The sequence below is a fragment of the Apostichopus japonicus genome, chromosome 17 (genome assembly GCF_037975245.1).
Source record: "Apostichopus japonicus isolate 1M-3 chromosome 17, ASM3797524v1, whole genome shotgun sequence".
Classification (NCBI taxonomy): Eukaryota; Metazoa; Echinodermata; class Holothuroidea; order Aspidochirotida; family Stichopodidae; genus Apostichopus; species Apostichopus japonicus.
This window is the reverse complement of record NC_092577.1, coordinates 27,183,108-27,199,654: the sequence shown is the minus strand read 5'-3', so window position 1 is coordinate 27,199,654 and position 16,547 is coordinate 27,183,108. Positions and strand designations below refer to the sequence as shown.

General features: G+C 38.0%; 1 protein-coding gene across 3 annotated transcripts; it reads right to left on the bottom strand.

The window, feature by feature from the left end:
- Positions 1-445: 445 nt before the first annotated feature.
- LOC139985188 (uncharacterized) lies at positions 446-14,139 on the bottom strand. 3 transcript variants are annotated; one of them, XM_071999445.1, is made up of 7 exons: positions 13,980-13,999; positions 9,131-9,248; positions 4,956-7,883; positions 3,288-4,728; positions 2,013-2,282; positions 1,656-1,703; positions 446-1,024 (listed from the first exon to the last, which is right to left on the bottom strand). In XM_071999445.1, the coding sequence occupies exons 4-7, from the start codon at positions 4,551-4,553 to the stop codon at positions 1,010-1,012; spliced, it is 1,599 nt and encodes a 532-aa protein (XP_071855546.1). In that variant the 5' UTR covers positions 4,554-4,728; positions 4,956-7,883; positions 9,131-9,248; positions 13,980-13,999; the 3' UTR covers positions 446-1,009. The 3 variants fall into 3 exon arrangements, with proteins under 3 accessions (XP_071855546.1, XP_071855545.1, XP_071855544.1); XM_071999444.1 differs by lacking the exon at positions 4,956-7,883 and having other exon boundaries at positions 9,131-9,245; positions 13,980-14,139; XM_071999443.1 differs by lacking the exon at positions 4,956-7,883 and having other exon boundaries at positions 13,980-14,136.
- Between the last annotated feature and the right edge of the window lie 2,408 nt (positions 14,140-16,547).

The following is a 16,547-nucleotide window of genomic DNA, read 5'->3' as shown; positions in this document are numbered from 1 at the left end:
ATGTGGAATTAAACTGGCAAAAGTCAATTTAAATAGACATCTACCAGTTTAAGTCGATGACATGTCAATTTAATTCGGTAGAAGTTAAATTAGAATTTAAAATAAAAAAATAGAATTGAAGCTGCTAGAAACTGGTATAAGTCAAAGGAAATTGGGATATGTCGATTTAAATCAGTATATGTTGATACCCCACTGATGGCCCTCTATACACCAGACCCACAAGTGGCAACCTCAATACTTATTCCTATACCACCATGATATATCTTGTAGAACATTCTTCACACCATGCATTTCCATTTCAACCTAAAAGCACTAATAGACTGCTTCAGCCATCTGTCTACAATATCTTAATACTCATGTACACTACATGTAGGGATGACATGAAAAGTAACTTTTGAATTCTTTTCTAACATCAACACTGGTAGAAAAAGACAACAAAACAAACTTGTTGCATTGTACGATAAAATTTCAATTTCACTTTACAATCATAGCCGATAAGATGGATGCTGCATGCGAAGAAGATGATGCATGTTTCATGGTTGCAACGAAGCATATGAAACAGAGTGAAACAAAATAAAAAATAAAAGCTAACAAATGTTTAGAGTAACACATGGTAATCAGTTCAGTTGCTATGGATATGCTCACTTCATTTCTCAATAAGTTCACCTAGCCATGTTTCATGGTTGCAATGAAGCATATGAGGACAAATTGAAACAAAATAAAAAATGGCAATAAAAGCTAAGAAATGTTTAATGAGTAACACATGGAAATCAGTTCAGTTCCTATGGATATGCTCACTTCATATCTCAATAAGTTCACCTAGCTAGTGTAAACCAGCTAGTGCAAACCAGCTAGTGCAAACCCTCATTAAAATCAGAGTACTGTCACATCAGGATGCACTTCTAACATCATTGGAAAGTACCACTTTATAATATCATCAAAAACTAACAAATGATAAAATCTTCACACAAGTCCTGTGCGGAACTTCCAAAATGCCAATCCATCCTTCTTACTTGTGAGAACTCTGAAACAAACAAATAAAAGCATATTACTTTCCAAGGCATACAGTTATTCTTCATTTTGGAGGGCTACTGGAAGGGGGGTTAATGATACATAATTTCCACACTCATAAATGCCTTGATTCTTAACAAAGCAAGACATATTTTGAGGTTTTTATGATGAATATAATGATCAGCTCCATCATCAATAACATTAAACCCTGACAGATTCAGACTTTGCAGGTTCCCCCTCTACATTAAAATCTAACTTGTAGCTTTCACAGACTGGCAGGTATTATACATTGAGATATCAGCTATCCAGATGCAAACTTTGGAATAACTTTGGGTGAGTTGCTTATCATGGAGCTATCTCTATCACATAGTTTACTTATGAACATTGGCTCCGCTTATCCTGCAACCAAGTTTACTTATGAATATTGGCTCCGCTTATCCTGCAACCAAGTTTACTTATGAACATTGGCTCCGCTTATCCTGTTACCAAGTTTACTTATGAACATTGGCTCCACTTATCTTGCAACCATTCACTTTTATAAGACTTAATCAATAACAAACTCTGTAGATTGAGGCAAACATGACACACAGAAAATAACTACTGTAACGTGGTATGTCAATTATAATTAGATTTACAAGTCTTACCCTTCGCTCTCTGTCTGATTTCTTGGATTTTTTGTCCTTCTTAGAACCCTGTCAGGAAGATTTAAAATAAAAAGATATCGATGAAAGCCCTGCTGCAGATGATCAAGTTTTCTTGATAATCACTTAAACATTTAGCTACACACTAGGGAATGGAGAACAAATTGTTCATTTACAATGTAATTATTGTATGCTCAGGCCAAACTATGACTGACCTGTGGAGCACTGTTTATACATTGTTCCTGAAATTGTCAATATGTTTTAATAAAGCATATCAGCAAATGGTCTCTGGTATGACCACAATCGCTCTCTGTTCTGTGTTGGCTTTCTGTGAATCTGCTCATAAACTATCTGTCTTACCTTTTCTTCTTTGACTTTCTTTGACTTTTTGTAGCTTGTGGTGTCTTGATCCTCAAACTTATCGTGAGCCCAACGATCTCTGTCTCTACCAAGTCCTCTTCCTATTCCTCCTCTATACGAACTTCCACGAAAGGATCTCCCTCTGGAATTGAAAGATCCTCTTGAATATCCTCTTCCTCTGGGAAACCCTCTGCCCCTGAATCCACGGAATGGTCTGCCACGGAAAGGACTTGCAAATTGCTGACGAACAGAGTCTTCTCTATCATCATGCTATAACCAAGTGAACACAAAATAGTCAACAGTCATTTTCCAATTTTCTCTTTAAATAAAATCATCTGAACATTTTTTATAGCAGCATATGCTCACCTGAAACATCACAATAGTATATATAGACATATATGTGAGACATGCAAGACCTCTCTTGAATGAAATTCCCAAGATTAATCAAAGTTATGGTGAGAGCATGGATGTATACCAAGATAATGAGAGCATGGTGTAAACTTTCAGGAATTACTAGTTAGGTTCCTAAAAATAAAAATCATTCTCAATTTCACGACAACAATATCAACTAAGATCTGACCAATTACTTGCTTTCCTGTACACCACAACCTTGTTCAAAATGTTATGCTAAAACCCAAAGCTCATTATTGGCCACTCTCTAACTAAAAAGTTTTCAGGGATTGGATTCTGCTAGCCTTAAACAACCATTAACTTGAAGCAAGTTAAAAGTCCCAACTTGAAAACAAATTACCCAGCTACTGTGCTTTAAAGCTTTAACACTTCCCCCTTGCTTACCGCAAATGACCTTTGACATTCACAAAGAATTACTGGGCTCTTGTACTCATTATGGGAAAGTCATGTGGCAAATGACATCTGATGAAACTGCCTATCTTATGATGCCATGTTAAAAAATTTCAAATTTTGAACCCTGAGATGAATCAATTTCATGACAATCCATAATTTCAATACCTTCATCAATATGTATGAGTAAAGTAACCTTTTAATCAATGCATCTAGGTACACGCCCTGCTTATTACCTAACTTTAATACATTATCCTCCAATTAATTAAAACTAGATAATTGTTTGAAAGTGTCAAGTTAAGCAGAAACTCAGCAAACTATAGCACTTTGGAAGTGTTGACAGAATTTGCAGCCTTGAAGATCATATAAACTCTTGGCAGTTGTTGACTTACAAATCTTGCTTTATATCAAACACCTCAACTGATAAACACAAACCAGAAGGTATCACACCACGCTTTGCTGTATCATTCTTACCTCAAAGTATCCTCTTCCTTTTGGAGTTAACAAAGGATCAGACTGGTTCAACATGTCAACCTCCTTCCTAAAGTCTGGAAACTCATCCTTCTTGCCTCCAAGTCTTTCTTTGACCGGCCTCCGTTCCTCTGAGAGAGACCTTGTCATCTTTTCTCTCTCATATATTATGGCCTCTTGGTTTAGAAGTTCAGAGGTGAATGAACCTCTCAAGGGAGAGAGCTGTTTTCGATCAAGAGCCAGTCGCAGGTCAGATGAGGGCATCTGCCCTGAATGCTGCATATTGTCTCGCATCCTGTCGTGTATCTCACCGAGGGTCGTAGACACAATCCGCGACTCCTTTCTTCTGTCAAAGAAAGCTGCACTATTTGGAAAATTTAACTTTTCCAGACCAGTTGAGCTGAATGTGACGGTTGGACTTGGTGCCCTCTGGTTATCTCTGGGCTCATGAGTGTAGTCAGAGCTACTCTGCACCTGCATGGATCTCGTTCCCTGGATATCCTCTTTGTCAAAATATCCTTCTGCAATCAGAGATGGATCATCTCTGATGGTATAGATAGGAACCTCTGGACGGTCAAAAATTGGAGTCGTCCCTTCATCTTTTCTTCTTGGTATGACAATTAAACTTGAATCTATTCCAGGACCAAGTCTGGAAGAGCGTGGCTGAGTTTTCTTTCTCTCATTTTCAACACCTTCATGCCTGCCTTTCTTACCAGAATCCTTTGGGTGTTTGGAAATCGGACTTTTACTCAGGTATTTGGATTTATGAGGAGAAAAGCTTTTCTTCCTGTGTTTTAGAAGTGGTGTATGGTCTCGTTTCCTTGAGCGTGGAGATGAAGGGGAACGACTTGTTTTCCGTCTACGCACCGCAGATGGACTTCTCTTGACTTTTTCAGTTGAAGCTTTCCGATAGTTGCCATCTTGGAAGTTTTGGTTAAACTTTCGACCGTATGCATCAGGAGAGTGTTCATCTCTGGGAGTGGAGTGAAACTTTGAGCTTGAAAACTCACTCAATGGAGCATATGCCGATGGTTGTGATGACTTCTCTTCTTTGGGGTACTCCACACGACGCCCAGAACTTTCCTCCACAAATGGTGCAAACTTGCTTGCCTTTCCAGCCTGCAATTCCCTTATTCTCAGATCAAAGTCAGTGATCTCATTTGACCCAAGGGCTGATGATCCAAATCGTTCATCAGATTTTGGTGATCTTCGAATTTGCTTCGGTGAAGGAGATCTTGACATACTGTAACGTCTCTTAATAGGTGACATATTTTTGGGATGACCATGTTCAGGACTCGAGGAAGCTGATCTTCTATATTTCTGGTCTCTTCTTTCCGCAGGATAATGCTTTCTCTTAGGAGAAGATGATCGTGCAGTAAACCTGTTACCCCCTGGAGATGATCGCTTCTTTTGGTAATGGGGAGAGCCCGATGATGATCTAGATCTGAAATTATAGGTGCAGATATATCAATACATCTTACACACTGATGAAATTACCTCTAGTACTACTCCTAGAAAATACATTTCTACATCAGAACATTGGTACAGTCAAATTTTGGAGCTTCAGGCAGTCAAAAGGATAAGAAATTATGATTTGGGGGATTATATTCAAACGGAAAGTTTCTTTCGAAGTAGAGTAATCATTTAACAAACATTTTAAAGAAAACTCACCATGATGCAAGAGGTAAAGATAGTTTGAGAACTGTTAACATTCTCTTCATAAATTCAGCAACAGGAAAGCATTAACTCTTGTTAACTGCAACAATGCATTCAATTGCATATCTTTCTATCTTGTAACATTTATGAGCAGTGATAGTATCCATAACCATATGATACGTACTTCAGTGTTCAATGAGAGTGAAGTGTGAGGAATACCACCATATTAAACCATCCGGATGTTTCTGCAGTGAAAAATTAACACATCGATAGTAAACCCCACTGTCTGCTTCAGTAAGCTGCTTTCAATCAGAGGACTGTATGGAATACCACCTTAGTGACACCATGTTTCACCATTGTTATATTTCTTCAGTAGGTAATGAACAGCAACAATGAAAGTTCCCTCTATCTGCTTCAGTAAGCTGCTCTATGAGTGAGGACTGTATGGTATACCACCATACCTGCACCATGTTTCAACATTGGTATACATGTTTCTTCAGTTGGTAATGAACAGCATCAATAAACACTCCACAGTTTGCTGCAGTAATCTGCTCTTACAGAGAGGACTTTATGGTATACCACCATACCTGCACCATGTTTCACCATTGGTATACATGTTTCTTTGGTCAGTTGGTAATGAACAGCATCAATAAACACTCCACGGTTTGCTGCAGTAAGCTGCTCTTACAGAGAGGACTGTATGGTATACCACCATACCTGTACCATGTTTCACCATTGGTATACATGTTTCTTCAGTTGGTAATGAACAGCATCAATAAACATTCCACAGTTTGCTGCAGTAAGCTGCTCTTACAGAGAGGACTGTATGGTATACCACCATACCTGCACCATGTTTTACCATTGGTATACATGTTTCTTCAGTTGGTTATGGACAGCATCAATAAACACTCCACAGTTTGCTGCAATAAGCTGCTCTTACAGAGATGACTGTATGGTATACCACAATACCTGCACCATGTTCACCATTGGTATACATGTTTCTTCAGTTGGTAATGAACAGCATTAATAAACACTCCACAGTTTGCTGCAGTAAGCTCCTTTACAGAGAGGACTGTATGGTATACCACCATACCTGCACCATGTTTCACCATTGGTATACATGTTTCTTTGGTCAGTTGGTAATGAACAGCATCAATAAACACTCCACAGTTTGCTGCAGTAAGCTGCACTTACAGAGAGGACTGTATGGTATACCACCATACCTGCACCATGTTTCACCATTGGTATACATGTTTCTTTGGTCAGTTGGTAATGAACAGCATCAATAAACACTCCACGGTTTGCTGCAGTAAGCTCCTTTACAGAGAGGACTGTATGGTACACCACCATACCTGCACCATGTTTCACCATTGGTATACATGTTTCTTTGGTCAGTTGGTAATGAACAGCATCAATAAACACTCCACGGTTTGCTGCAGTAAGCTGCTCTTACAGAGAGGACTGTATGGTATACCACCATACCTGCACCATGTTTCACCATTGGTATACATGTTTCTTTGGTCAGTTGGTAATGAACAGCATCAATAAACACTCAACGGTTTGCTGCAGTAAGCTGCTCTTACAGAGAGGACTGTATGGTATACCACCATACCTGCACCATGTTTCACCATTGGTATACATGTTTCTTTGGTCAGTTGGTAATGAACAGCATCAATAAACACTCCACGGTTTGCTGCAGTAAGCTGCTCTTACAGAGAGGACTGTATGGTATACCACCATACTTACAGCATGTTTCACCTTTGGTATACATGTTTCTTCAGTTGGTAATGAATAGCATCAATAAACACTCCACGGTTTGCTGCAGTAAGCTGCTCTTACAGAGAGGATTGTATGGTATACCACTATACCTGCACCATGCTTCACCATTGGTATGTTTCTTCAGTAGGTAATGAACAGCAACAATGAATGCTCCCAATATTTGCTTCAGTTAGCATCTCTATGAGTGAGGACTGAATAGAAAACCACCACACTTACCACTGTATGGTATACCACCATACTTATAACATGTTTCACCATTGGTATGTACATGTGTCTTCAGTAGGTAATGAACAGCACCAACAACACACTCCACTCTTTGCTGCAGTACGCTGCTCTTATAGACAGGACTGTATGGAATACTTACATACTTGCACCATTGGTATGTTTCTACAGTACGTAATGAACAGCAACAATGAACACTCCCACTATCTGCTTCAGTTAGCTGCTCTTTTAATGAGGTCTGTAGAGAAAATCACCATGCTTGCACCATGTTTCACCATTGGTATGTTTCTTCAGTACGGAACAGCACCAACAATACACTCCACTGTCTGCTTCAGTAAGCTGCTTTCAATCAGATGACTGTATGGAATACCATCTTAGTGACACCAAGCTCCACCATTGGTATGTTTCTTCAGTACATAATGAACAGCAACAATGAACATTCCCACTATCTGCTTCAGTAAGCTGCTCTATGAGTGAGGACTGTATGGAATACCACCATACTTACAATATGTTTCACCATTGGTATGTTTCTGCAGTAGGTAATAAACAGCAACAATGCACGCTCCCACTATCTGCTTCAGTTAGCTGCTCTTTGAGTGAGGACTATATGGTATACCACCATACTTACACCATTGGTATGTTTCTTCAGTACGTAATGAACAGCATCAATGAACGTTCCCACTATCTGCTTCAGTAAGCTGCTCTTATAGATAGGACTGTATGGTATACCACCATACTTGCACCGTATTTCACCTTTGGTACGTTTCTTCAATACGTAATCAACATCATTAAAGTTCCCACTGCCTGCTTTGAATAGTAAGCTCCTCTATGATGATGACAACTGTATAGAATACCAGCTCACTGACTGATACATATGTCACCATTGGTATATTTCTTCATGAGTAAGCAGCACAATCTCTCCAACCTACTCAGGACTCCAATCTAGTAACAACACCGGACAATAACCCAATCAGTACAAATAGTGAGAAAATAAATGATTTTGTTAACTCAGCAATGGATAAGCACATATAAATAACTTTTTGAGATCATTTGATAGACATGGAAAACCGTTAAAGACAGTCAAAGATATGTTCACAGCCATGGTACAACATAAAAAATATACTGCCATATTTAAACCTTGTTGCTTCACATTTTAGCTTTGACCAATACGTACCTTCTCTAAACTAGTCTGTTTCTGTGAACTATTCTTTATTTACAAGATACAAACCTGAGGGATCTCCAAGGGATAATATGTCAATAAAATAGGGTACATTGGTTCAGCAAAGATTGAATGCAAAAAGAATCATGAAACCAATGCGGCATTCATGGCTAGGTCTTTAATTTCTTTATTTTAATAAACATTTAAATTCAAACAAAGAAATCTATACATAAGATGCATCAGCATGGCTTGGTCTGCAGATCAGCAGCAGTTGTTTCAATTTTGCAGGCTAAATGAAAAACACGGCAAGTTTATGGCAGAGAAAGTTAGCATCCAAAGTTTGCATCATACAGTAAGTGAATTTCTTGAATCTATACTTAGAATGACATGGTCTATGTGAGTACAGGAAGTTTAGCGTTGCCAACCTCTTTATGATATTGTAGTCAATAACTCTGTTCATACACTACAAAGTATATTGCAAATTGCTTTTAAATTGCAAAGTGCTTTTATATTGTTTGCAAATACCCAAAGGTGGTCACACCATGCAGTAACCATGTCTACAAGGTTTTCAGACTAATACTAACCTAGAATAACTTCGGCGAGTTACCTGGTGCAAAGTTACAAAATTCTAAGACCTTGACCTCTTTTGCTCTCACATGACATTTGATCTTCACAGAAAATAGTACTCAATAAGACCAATCCACACATCAAGCATGAAGTAAATCCACCATGAAATTTTTGAGTTACCGTGTTTACCAGCAGATTTCACATACACACACATGCCATCACCATAGTAGTACTTTGCCTCAGGCACGAAATCAAAAACATATCTCATCAATATCCATTACATCACTCCTTCAGCAATGGATGATTCAAGCAATCTGAAATAAACAAATCAAGGTGAGAACATTTGGTTGAGATATTGTTTTTATAAGCTGGCTGTCACACACACTCACACTGGTCAGCGCGTTTGCAATTTATGTTACTGAGCCTTTGGAATTGTAACCAAAAAGGCAACTCGGATTCATACCTTCTTCTTCTCGACATTCGTTTCGGCGTTCTTGATCTACTTCTCGATCTCGTTCTAAGTCTTCCGCGTGGCATATCGAATACTGGGTGTGACCAACTGATGACAACTCAAAATTCTGCTGTTTTAAATCAAATTAAATCAAGGTTAACAGGAAGGAGTTGTTAACAATTAATTCCTAGTGATGAGATAGAAAGCAGGGCAAATTTTTAATGACTATTTCTTTTCAAGTAAAGTGGTTTCAGACAATTCATGTTCAGCAAACTTGACAAAGAATGTTAAATGTATCATGTGTTCACAAAACTAAAAGAATGTCTCCAGTTATATAGTTATTCAATAATAATGTATTTCAGGGTTCAGAGTTTATATGAGCTACATGTTTTAAAACCAATCACATGTTGGTACAACAGCAACATAATACAGATATTTGATGTTTCTCATTGGCCTATGGTCTGTAACAAGCTGCCTGCCAATATTGCTACTATTACTGTTTAAAGAGCGTGGAGAGTTCAAAATGTGACCAAAGTAGTTACACGATGTTACAGCACAATGGGCTTTCGTTGATGCAAAATGGCCTCATTTCACACAACAAAGTTTTGCCTTTCTGAAACCTCATTTCCAGTTCTGGTTTGCTCCACAGACCACCTGGAAAAATGCTTTAAACTTAACCCTGCTAGAGTAAGGGTAACATTGCCACATAACTTGTTTTGAGTATTAATGTCTTTAACCCATGGCAGACTTCGGATTTCCCTTAGTACCATTAGCTGAGTACTTCATGGCTTACCAAATTATCAAAATATTATGTTTACAAGGGATTGAGACTTTGACATCAGTTGACCTCACATGAGCTTTGTCCTCTTCAGAGAACACTAGGGTTCATGTTTGGAAAAAAAAAACATTTTTGAAGTTCATCCAAGTTTTACTCTTGAAGTTATCAAACTTACATGAAATTTACATTTTGACAGAGCTATTTACCTCATTTCACCTGTACTGTATGGGACCTTCCTTCAATATTAAAAGTAACTGAGAACCTGTACTACCAGAGCATTGCGGTCAAGTGGTTAAGGCAGTAGTGGACTTGTTATCTAAGGCTTGCAGGTTTCTGGACAGATCATTATACATTGTGTACTTGGTCATTGACTTACTGTGTATGATCGTTTGAAACAACGTTCCATCTCAAGTTTTACCTCGCAGACGGTAATCACTGAAAACTTGAAGCAAACGTTCAGGGTTGTTTTATTTTTCATAAATATATAAAACTGTTAGCAAACTGCTTATCCACTAAAGAGCCTGTGTAAGAATATGTGTAAAAGTAAGTTGGCCTGATGTTTCGATCCTGCTAGGATCGAAACGTCAGGCTAACTTACTTTGACACATTATTTTTCATATCAGATTATATATTTCGATATCAGCTAACGAAATAACAAATATTTTATTTACAAGCGATATATTTTTCACTTTATTTACGTTGGAGTTGCAACACTGATAATGGTTTTAATAGCAGTTGTAAAAGATGTCCCTAACTTCTTTTTTTCATTTCGTAGCAAATGGCTACTAATTTCCCCTTCTGTAGTCTGGACAGCACTGTCATTAACTGTGTTGTGGGGGGATTGCAATACTGCGACTCTTCGTTATAAACGTACAACGCCCTATGGATGAATTACAGTGTTCTTTACTTGCTCCATTAATCTTTTACTGTGAAAAGTTAAGTCATTCATTTACATCTTTGATTGTATTGGCCTAGAAGTTGGTAATCATGCATAACACTAAATCATACATTAGGCCAGTTCCAAGAAAATGAAGAAATAATCGGTAATCCGCATCAGCCGATTGTCACAGGAATTAATCGGTAATCGGTTAAACCGATTGTCATATAATCGCAAAATGACCTTTGACCAGGATCTATGATGAACACAGCAAACAACTAACTGAGGGAAATCAACATAATAAGTTTGAACTTTATGCTTGCAAGCAATACTTGGTTAACAAACAAGGGACTGAGCATAATACATTTAACAAGCACCATCCCCATCCCATAAGGAATTCAACCTTTCTTTTTCTTATGGCAAAATAAACAATTGCTGAGAGACTAACAAACTATACTGAGTTTCCTGCCAACCACAGAGGTTTACACTGAACTTGAATCCAAGGAATTTTTGGCAATGTAGTTTTGCTATAACTATGCCTAACCCCCAACTGTAGGGTAATTTATAACATTTACTTAGTAGTCATTGCCTACCGTACAGCACAGGCCACAATGTAAGCCTGTACAGTATTTATATAGTAACCAGTAATGTTTGGTGATCATGACTACCCAAGAATTGAAAGCCAAGTCTTTTAATATGGCATTTCAAACACTCAATAATTCAAACACCTATTTTCTGTGGCAGAAACTACCATTTTTGTAGGGTATGGAATATATTGTAGTCATATTCGTTGGAATAAGCATACAAATCTGATTGGGGATATTTTAAATGAGAAAGTAAGGATCACATAGTATTTTCCTTTATTTTTTAGTATAGTAGCTGTCCTCCCTACTTAAAAGCTTATGGACAAATTTGGGACGTATATTAAACAATTAAAGGAAGACTTAAAAATATACACCCCATTGTTGCTTCATTTATCTAGACTAGTACTTAACCTTGATTAGACTTGTATCACCTTTATATTCATGCATGAACAGCCTTTTGGATTAACTTTATACTTTGATACACCTGCATAATAACTATAGAATACTGGGCGACTCTGCAAACCCATCTTAATTTTTGGATACGTGCAGATGCACAGTCAATATGTCCGACCTAATCATACTTTCTGCTAGACTCACAATGCCATAATATTGAATACATGGATGCTTTGATGCAAAGTGGTAAAATTCAAGTCCAAGACTACCTTGATGACTAATGAACGATGCTATGCTGGGTAAATTTATGTGATTATTTCAAAGAACTAATATTGTGGATGCTCAAATGAGGAATATGTGTAATATTCTGAAATGGACGCGCCAATGCTTTGAATGTGTAGTGGGAACATGAAAACTTACATACATTCACCGCGATGAAAGGATACCTCTCAAGTGTCCTCTGAGCCTATATGCTCAAGTGCAGAGGAGGATAACACTTATGGTGGTGATTTTTCATTAACAGATTATTTCATGAAAATATTTCAATTCCCTCTGAGCCTCTGTTAAGGCTCGAGGGGCGATGCAGTCCCAATGGGACATCAGACCTATAATTGTTAATGGGGGGGGGGGCGTGTCATTCTGCCATCGGTACATTCCCCATAGAAAATGTGCTCTTTCCGCCAAAGAAACATTCTGCCATGTTACCCCGATGGCTGTAGAGAACTTTTGTATGGCAGAAAGAGCACATTTATTGTACGTTCACTGTTGGCCTATATGCACTGTATATTACTTCGCTTCACACTAGGCTATAGGCCTGCAAAATCCACAAAATTGGTCATTTAAATTGAAACTCAGAATTGGCCTTTTTAACATACAATCACCTTAAATTAATTTGATATATTCAACCAACTTGTATATATTTGAAGGCAGTGTTTCGACTCAAGATTACAAACTTAAAATTAAAACTATTTAATCAACATGTAGCATGGTGACTTCGAAGTTCGGACACTTAAGACTTAAAACAACCCAAAACTAAATCTTCTGGTATAAATCACCAGAAAATATACTTCATATGGTGGGAGAATTGTGTTATAGTACGATACATGGCCAAAATTTCTTTCCTGCAAACTGTTTTCACGTTGCTTTCCAAGAAGATTCTTCGTGATTGTGGAACTGGTATTTCTTTGCTAGAGTATTGTGAAGTTCGGACACGCAACCCACAGTGTGGCGCTGGTGATAATATTGGTGGCGCAGTTGCTCTTTCAGTAATTATAACAGACTTCATAGATCTTCGTCATTTTATTGACAAATATGTAAGTAATTTCTTGCACACGGGTCATTTTGGAGAGAAAATAACTGTAGCTTCGTCCTTTTTGGTGAAATTTGGCTCTTCCTGTAGGTTTTCATGGTGAAATCGTGTATTTCTTAGGGTGTCCGAACTTTGCAGTATGCCAAACTTCGCAATACTGACTATATACATTAAAGACTGCATCTATTATATACAATTCAGTCTATCCAGCGAACCGACACATTTCAAGATGAAAATAAAATAAAACTGTTAGCAAACTGCTTATCCACTATATAGAGAGCCTGTGTAAACCATTTGAGGATGGTGTACCAATCCTTCCAATGCGAATCAACCTTTCCACCATAGCTTTCAATCCTTGGGATCAGAACCTATGGCGGAAAGGTATGGCGGTATGTACCTGTGGCGGAATGGCACTGGAACCTTGTTAATGTTGGCTGTTGGCTGTATAAACAGAAATTAGGCTATAGGCCTAGGCTATTTCATGATTGTAAATGTAAGTCCACTGAGCATCCATTCTGGTTTGAGTGACATTGATACATAAGTTTCATAATGCCTATGTCTCCTGAGGCAATGTGGTTTCAAGCTGGAGGGGCATTTTAAAGTTTCATTGAAGAAACTTATCATTTGAAAAAAGCTTAATCTAAGAAAGTTACTTTCGCCATACAAACATGTGTTTTCGCCTTGGCGGAAAGTAATGGCGGAAGTTAACGTCTCACGCTAGACCTTAACCGGCCTATGTATGCCTAGCCTTACGTACGGTTATGTTCTATAAAGTAAAACTGCCAAAGGCTAACGTTATTTTAATCCTTTGAGTTATGAAATCTGCCTTAAAGTTACGGTAATTTTGAGTGTTCCACTCGAAAACAGGTAAGTCTAACTTCACTGGATGAATAAAGCTACTTAGTATTCCTACAACTTACAAGAGTCCTGTGTCTTGCACAGCAAATATTGTGGAAAAACCCCGTGCTTAGACGTCGCATGGAACTACGACGATTTAGTGTAGTGTGAGATCAGAGTAATTTCTGTGATATGTATACGCTATGAACAGGGTCACGTGGTACCACGAGCAGCAGCGTCGGCTAATTGTTGGCTGGTACCACAGAAATGGGTAAATGGTATGGCGGGCCATCAGTCTCAAATCAAGGGAGAGCGACTTATACCGATTTAAATCGACATATACCAGTTTCCTTCGACTTATACCAGTTTCATTCTACATATCATCGATTTAAATCGACATATACCAGTTTACTTCGATATATCATCGATTTATTTTACATATCATCGATTTAAATCGACATATACCAGTTTCATTCTACATATCATCGATTTAAATCGACATATACCAGTTTACTTCGACTCATATCATCGATTTATTTTACATATCATCGATTTAAATCGATGATAAGTAAAATAAATCGATGATATGTAGAATAAATCGATGATATGTCGACGGAAATTGACATATACCAGTTTCATTCTACATATCATCGATTTAAATCGACATATACCAGTTTACTTCGACATATCATCGATTTATTTTACTTATCATCGATTTAAATCGATGATAAGTAAAATAAATCGATGATATGTAGAATGAAACTGGTATATGTCGATTTAAATCGATGATATGTAGAATGAAACTGGTATAAGTCGAAGGAAACTGATATATGTCGAAGGAAACTGGTATATGTCGATTTAAATCGGTATAAGTCGATCTCCCATGATTTGAGACTGATGGCCCGCCATAAAATGGAAGCCACTTCCGGCTTGCCGCTTGCAGCAACTTGAAGATCAACCAAAAGCGTCAACCTACACTGCTACTTTACGCAGAGTCTTAAAGTTTGGCAATTAATAAAAAATATTAAAAAATGAACAGAATTGTGAGCCACTTCTAAGGGTGTACGTGTGCGGAATGGAAAAGATATCTTTATCTTGCTTCTTTGCAAAAACATTGGTTACACGAAATCGTTTCCTAATTACTGTTCGATCAGTACCGCTGAAACGTAACAACTATACAGCTGCCTAACTACGGAAGGGTGTTACTAAAACGAATGACAATTGCGTTACACATAACGAATGACAATATGTTGTACACACTAAAAAATTGCGCTGACTAAAACGAATCACAGTAATGACAGCACAGACATTTGCTTCAACCAGATATCACAGTTCAGACTTCGTGGGTATATTAAAGCCACGCAAACCGAGTGGACGCGAAGTGCGTGGCTTACAGATCTAGTAAAGAACGGACAAGATAAAAACGCACTTTATAGTAAGCGAAATTGTGAGTCTGATTTTAACGTAAATTTAACGTCATTTTTCCGATATTAATTGTTAGAAACTAACATATAAATCTACAGAGGTAAATGTCAAAAGCACAGCACTCAAGCGCATTCTTACACAAAAACTTTCCCTGTGGTTTCTATCCGTAAATTACACCAAAACCCTGCAACCACGTATAACATGCAATTTTCCTCAAATCATTTTTTGCGCAGAAAACCAATAACCGCATTTACTTCACTCCGTTAATCATTCTATCTCCACTCACCACTGTCCTTCGTTGTCATTCGCTGTCATTCGCGAATGATAATTTACCCTGTACAAAGTCAATCGTCATTCGGTCATTCGCTGTCATTCGTTTTAGTTTGTCCCCTACGGAAGCATACTGTATGCCTACGTTTAACCAGGGAGAACAACTCCCTGGTTTAACGGCGTTTCAAGCAGGGAGCTGCTACTTAGAGTAGCAGCTCCCTGTTTCAAGGTTCCAAGAAATTGAAATGGCCGGGGCTTTTAACTGGAAAAAAATATACATCGACCGGTATTAGATTCCTTCAAGACTGCGTCTGTCCTTTGGCATTTCACTGGCAGTGACACAGGCGGGGAAGAACATATGGCTTGCTTAACTAGTACTTACTAATACTGGTATAACTGTTATCCAAGGGCGGCGGAACCGGGGGGACACAGGGGGCACGTGCCCCCCCTTTTTCCTCAGGTTAAAAATGTGCCCTTTTTCTACATAAAAATTTCTAAATAAAAATGAGTTTACAAAGCGAAACCCACTTCGAATGAAATATTTCGGGAAGTTTTAAAATGTTTACTACCACAGGCGTAGGAGCCCAATTTGAGTTGGGGGGGGGGGGGGGGGCTGTAACGACTTGCACGAAAAATATTACTAAAATTTTTCGCGCGCTACGCACGCGTTCATCATGTTAGTGTGCACATCATATAGGCATGCGTTGGTTATTACATAGCATACCAATAACATACAATCATTTGCCGTGTTATAACCCTTCCAAATTGGTTTTCATTATTGGGAAAGTCGTTACAATAATAATGATCATAATAATATCAGTTTAACCATTGAAAAACACATAGCAAATTATTTTTCTTTCAGTATTTTGACATATTTCATTTGCTTTCATGCATATCGATCGCGTGTGTAGGGACTTGGACTTTATAATGATTTCACCTCATTCTGTCTTTTTCCT

Coding starts and splice junctions, on each gene's coding strand:
- LOC139985188 (XM_071999444.1), bottom strand. CDS start 9,204: ATGCCACGCGGAAGACTTAGAACGAGATCGAGAAGTAGATCAAGAACG. Junction 4,729..9,130: donor CGAATGTCGAGAAGAAGAAG/GTATGAATCCGA, acceptor CTATAATTTCAG/ATCTAGATCATCATCGGGCT. Junction 1,704..2,012: donor AGAAAGTCAAAGAAGAAAAG/GTAAGACAGATA, acceptor TCTTCCTGACAG/GGTTCTAAGAAGGACAAAAA.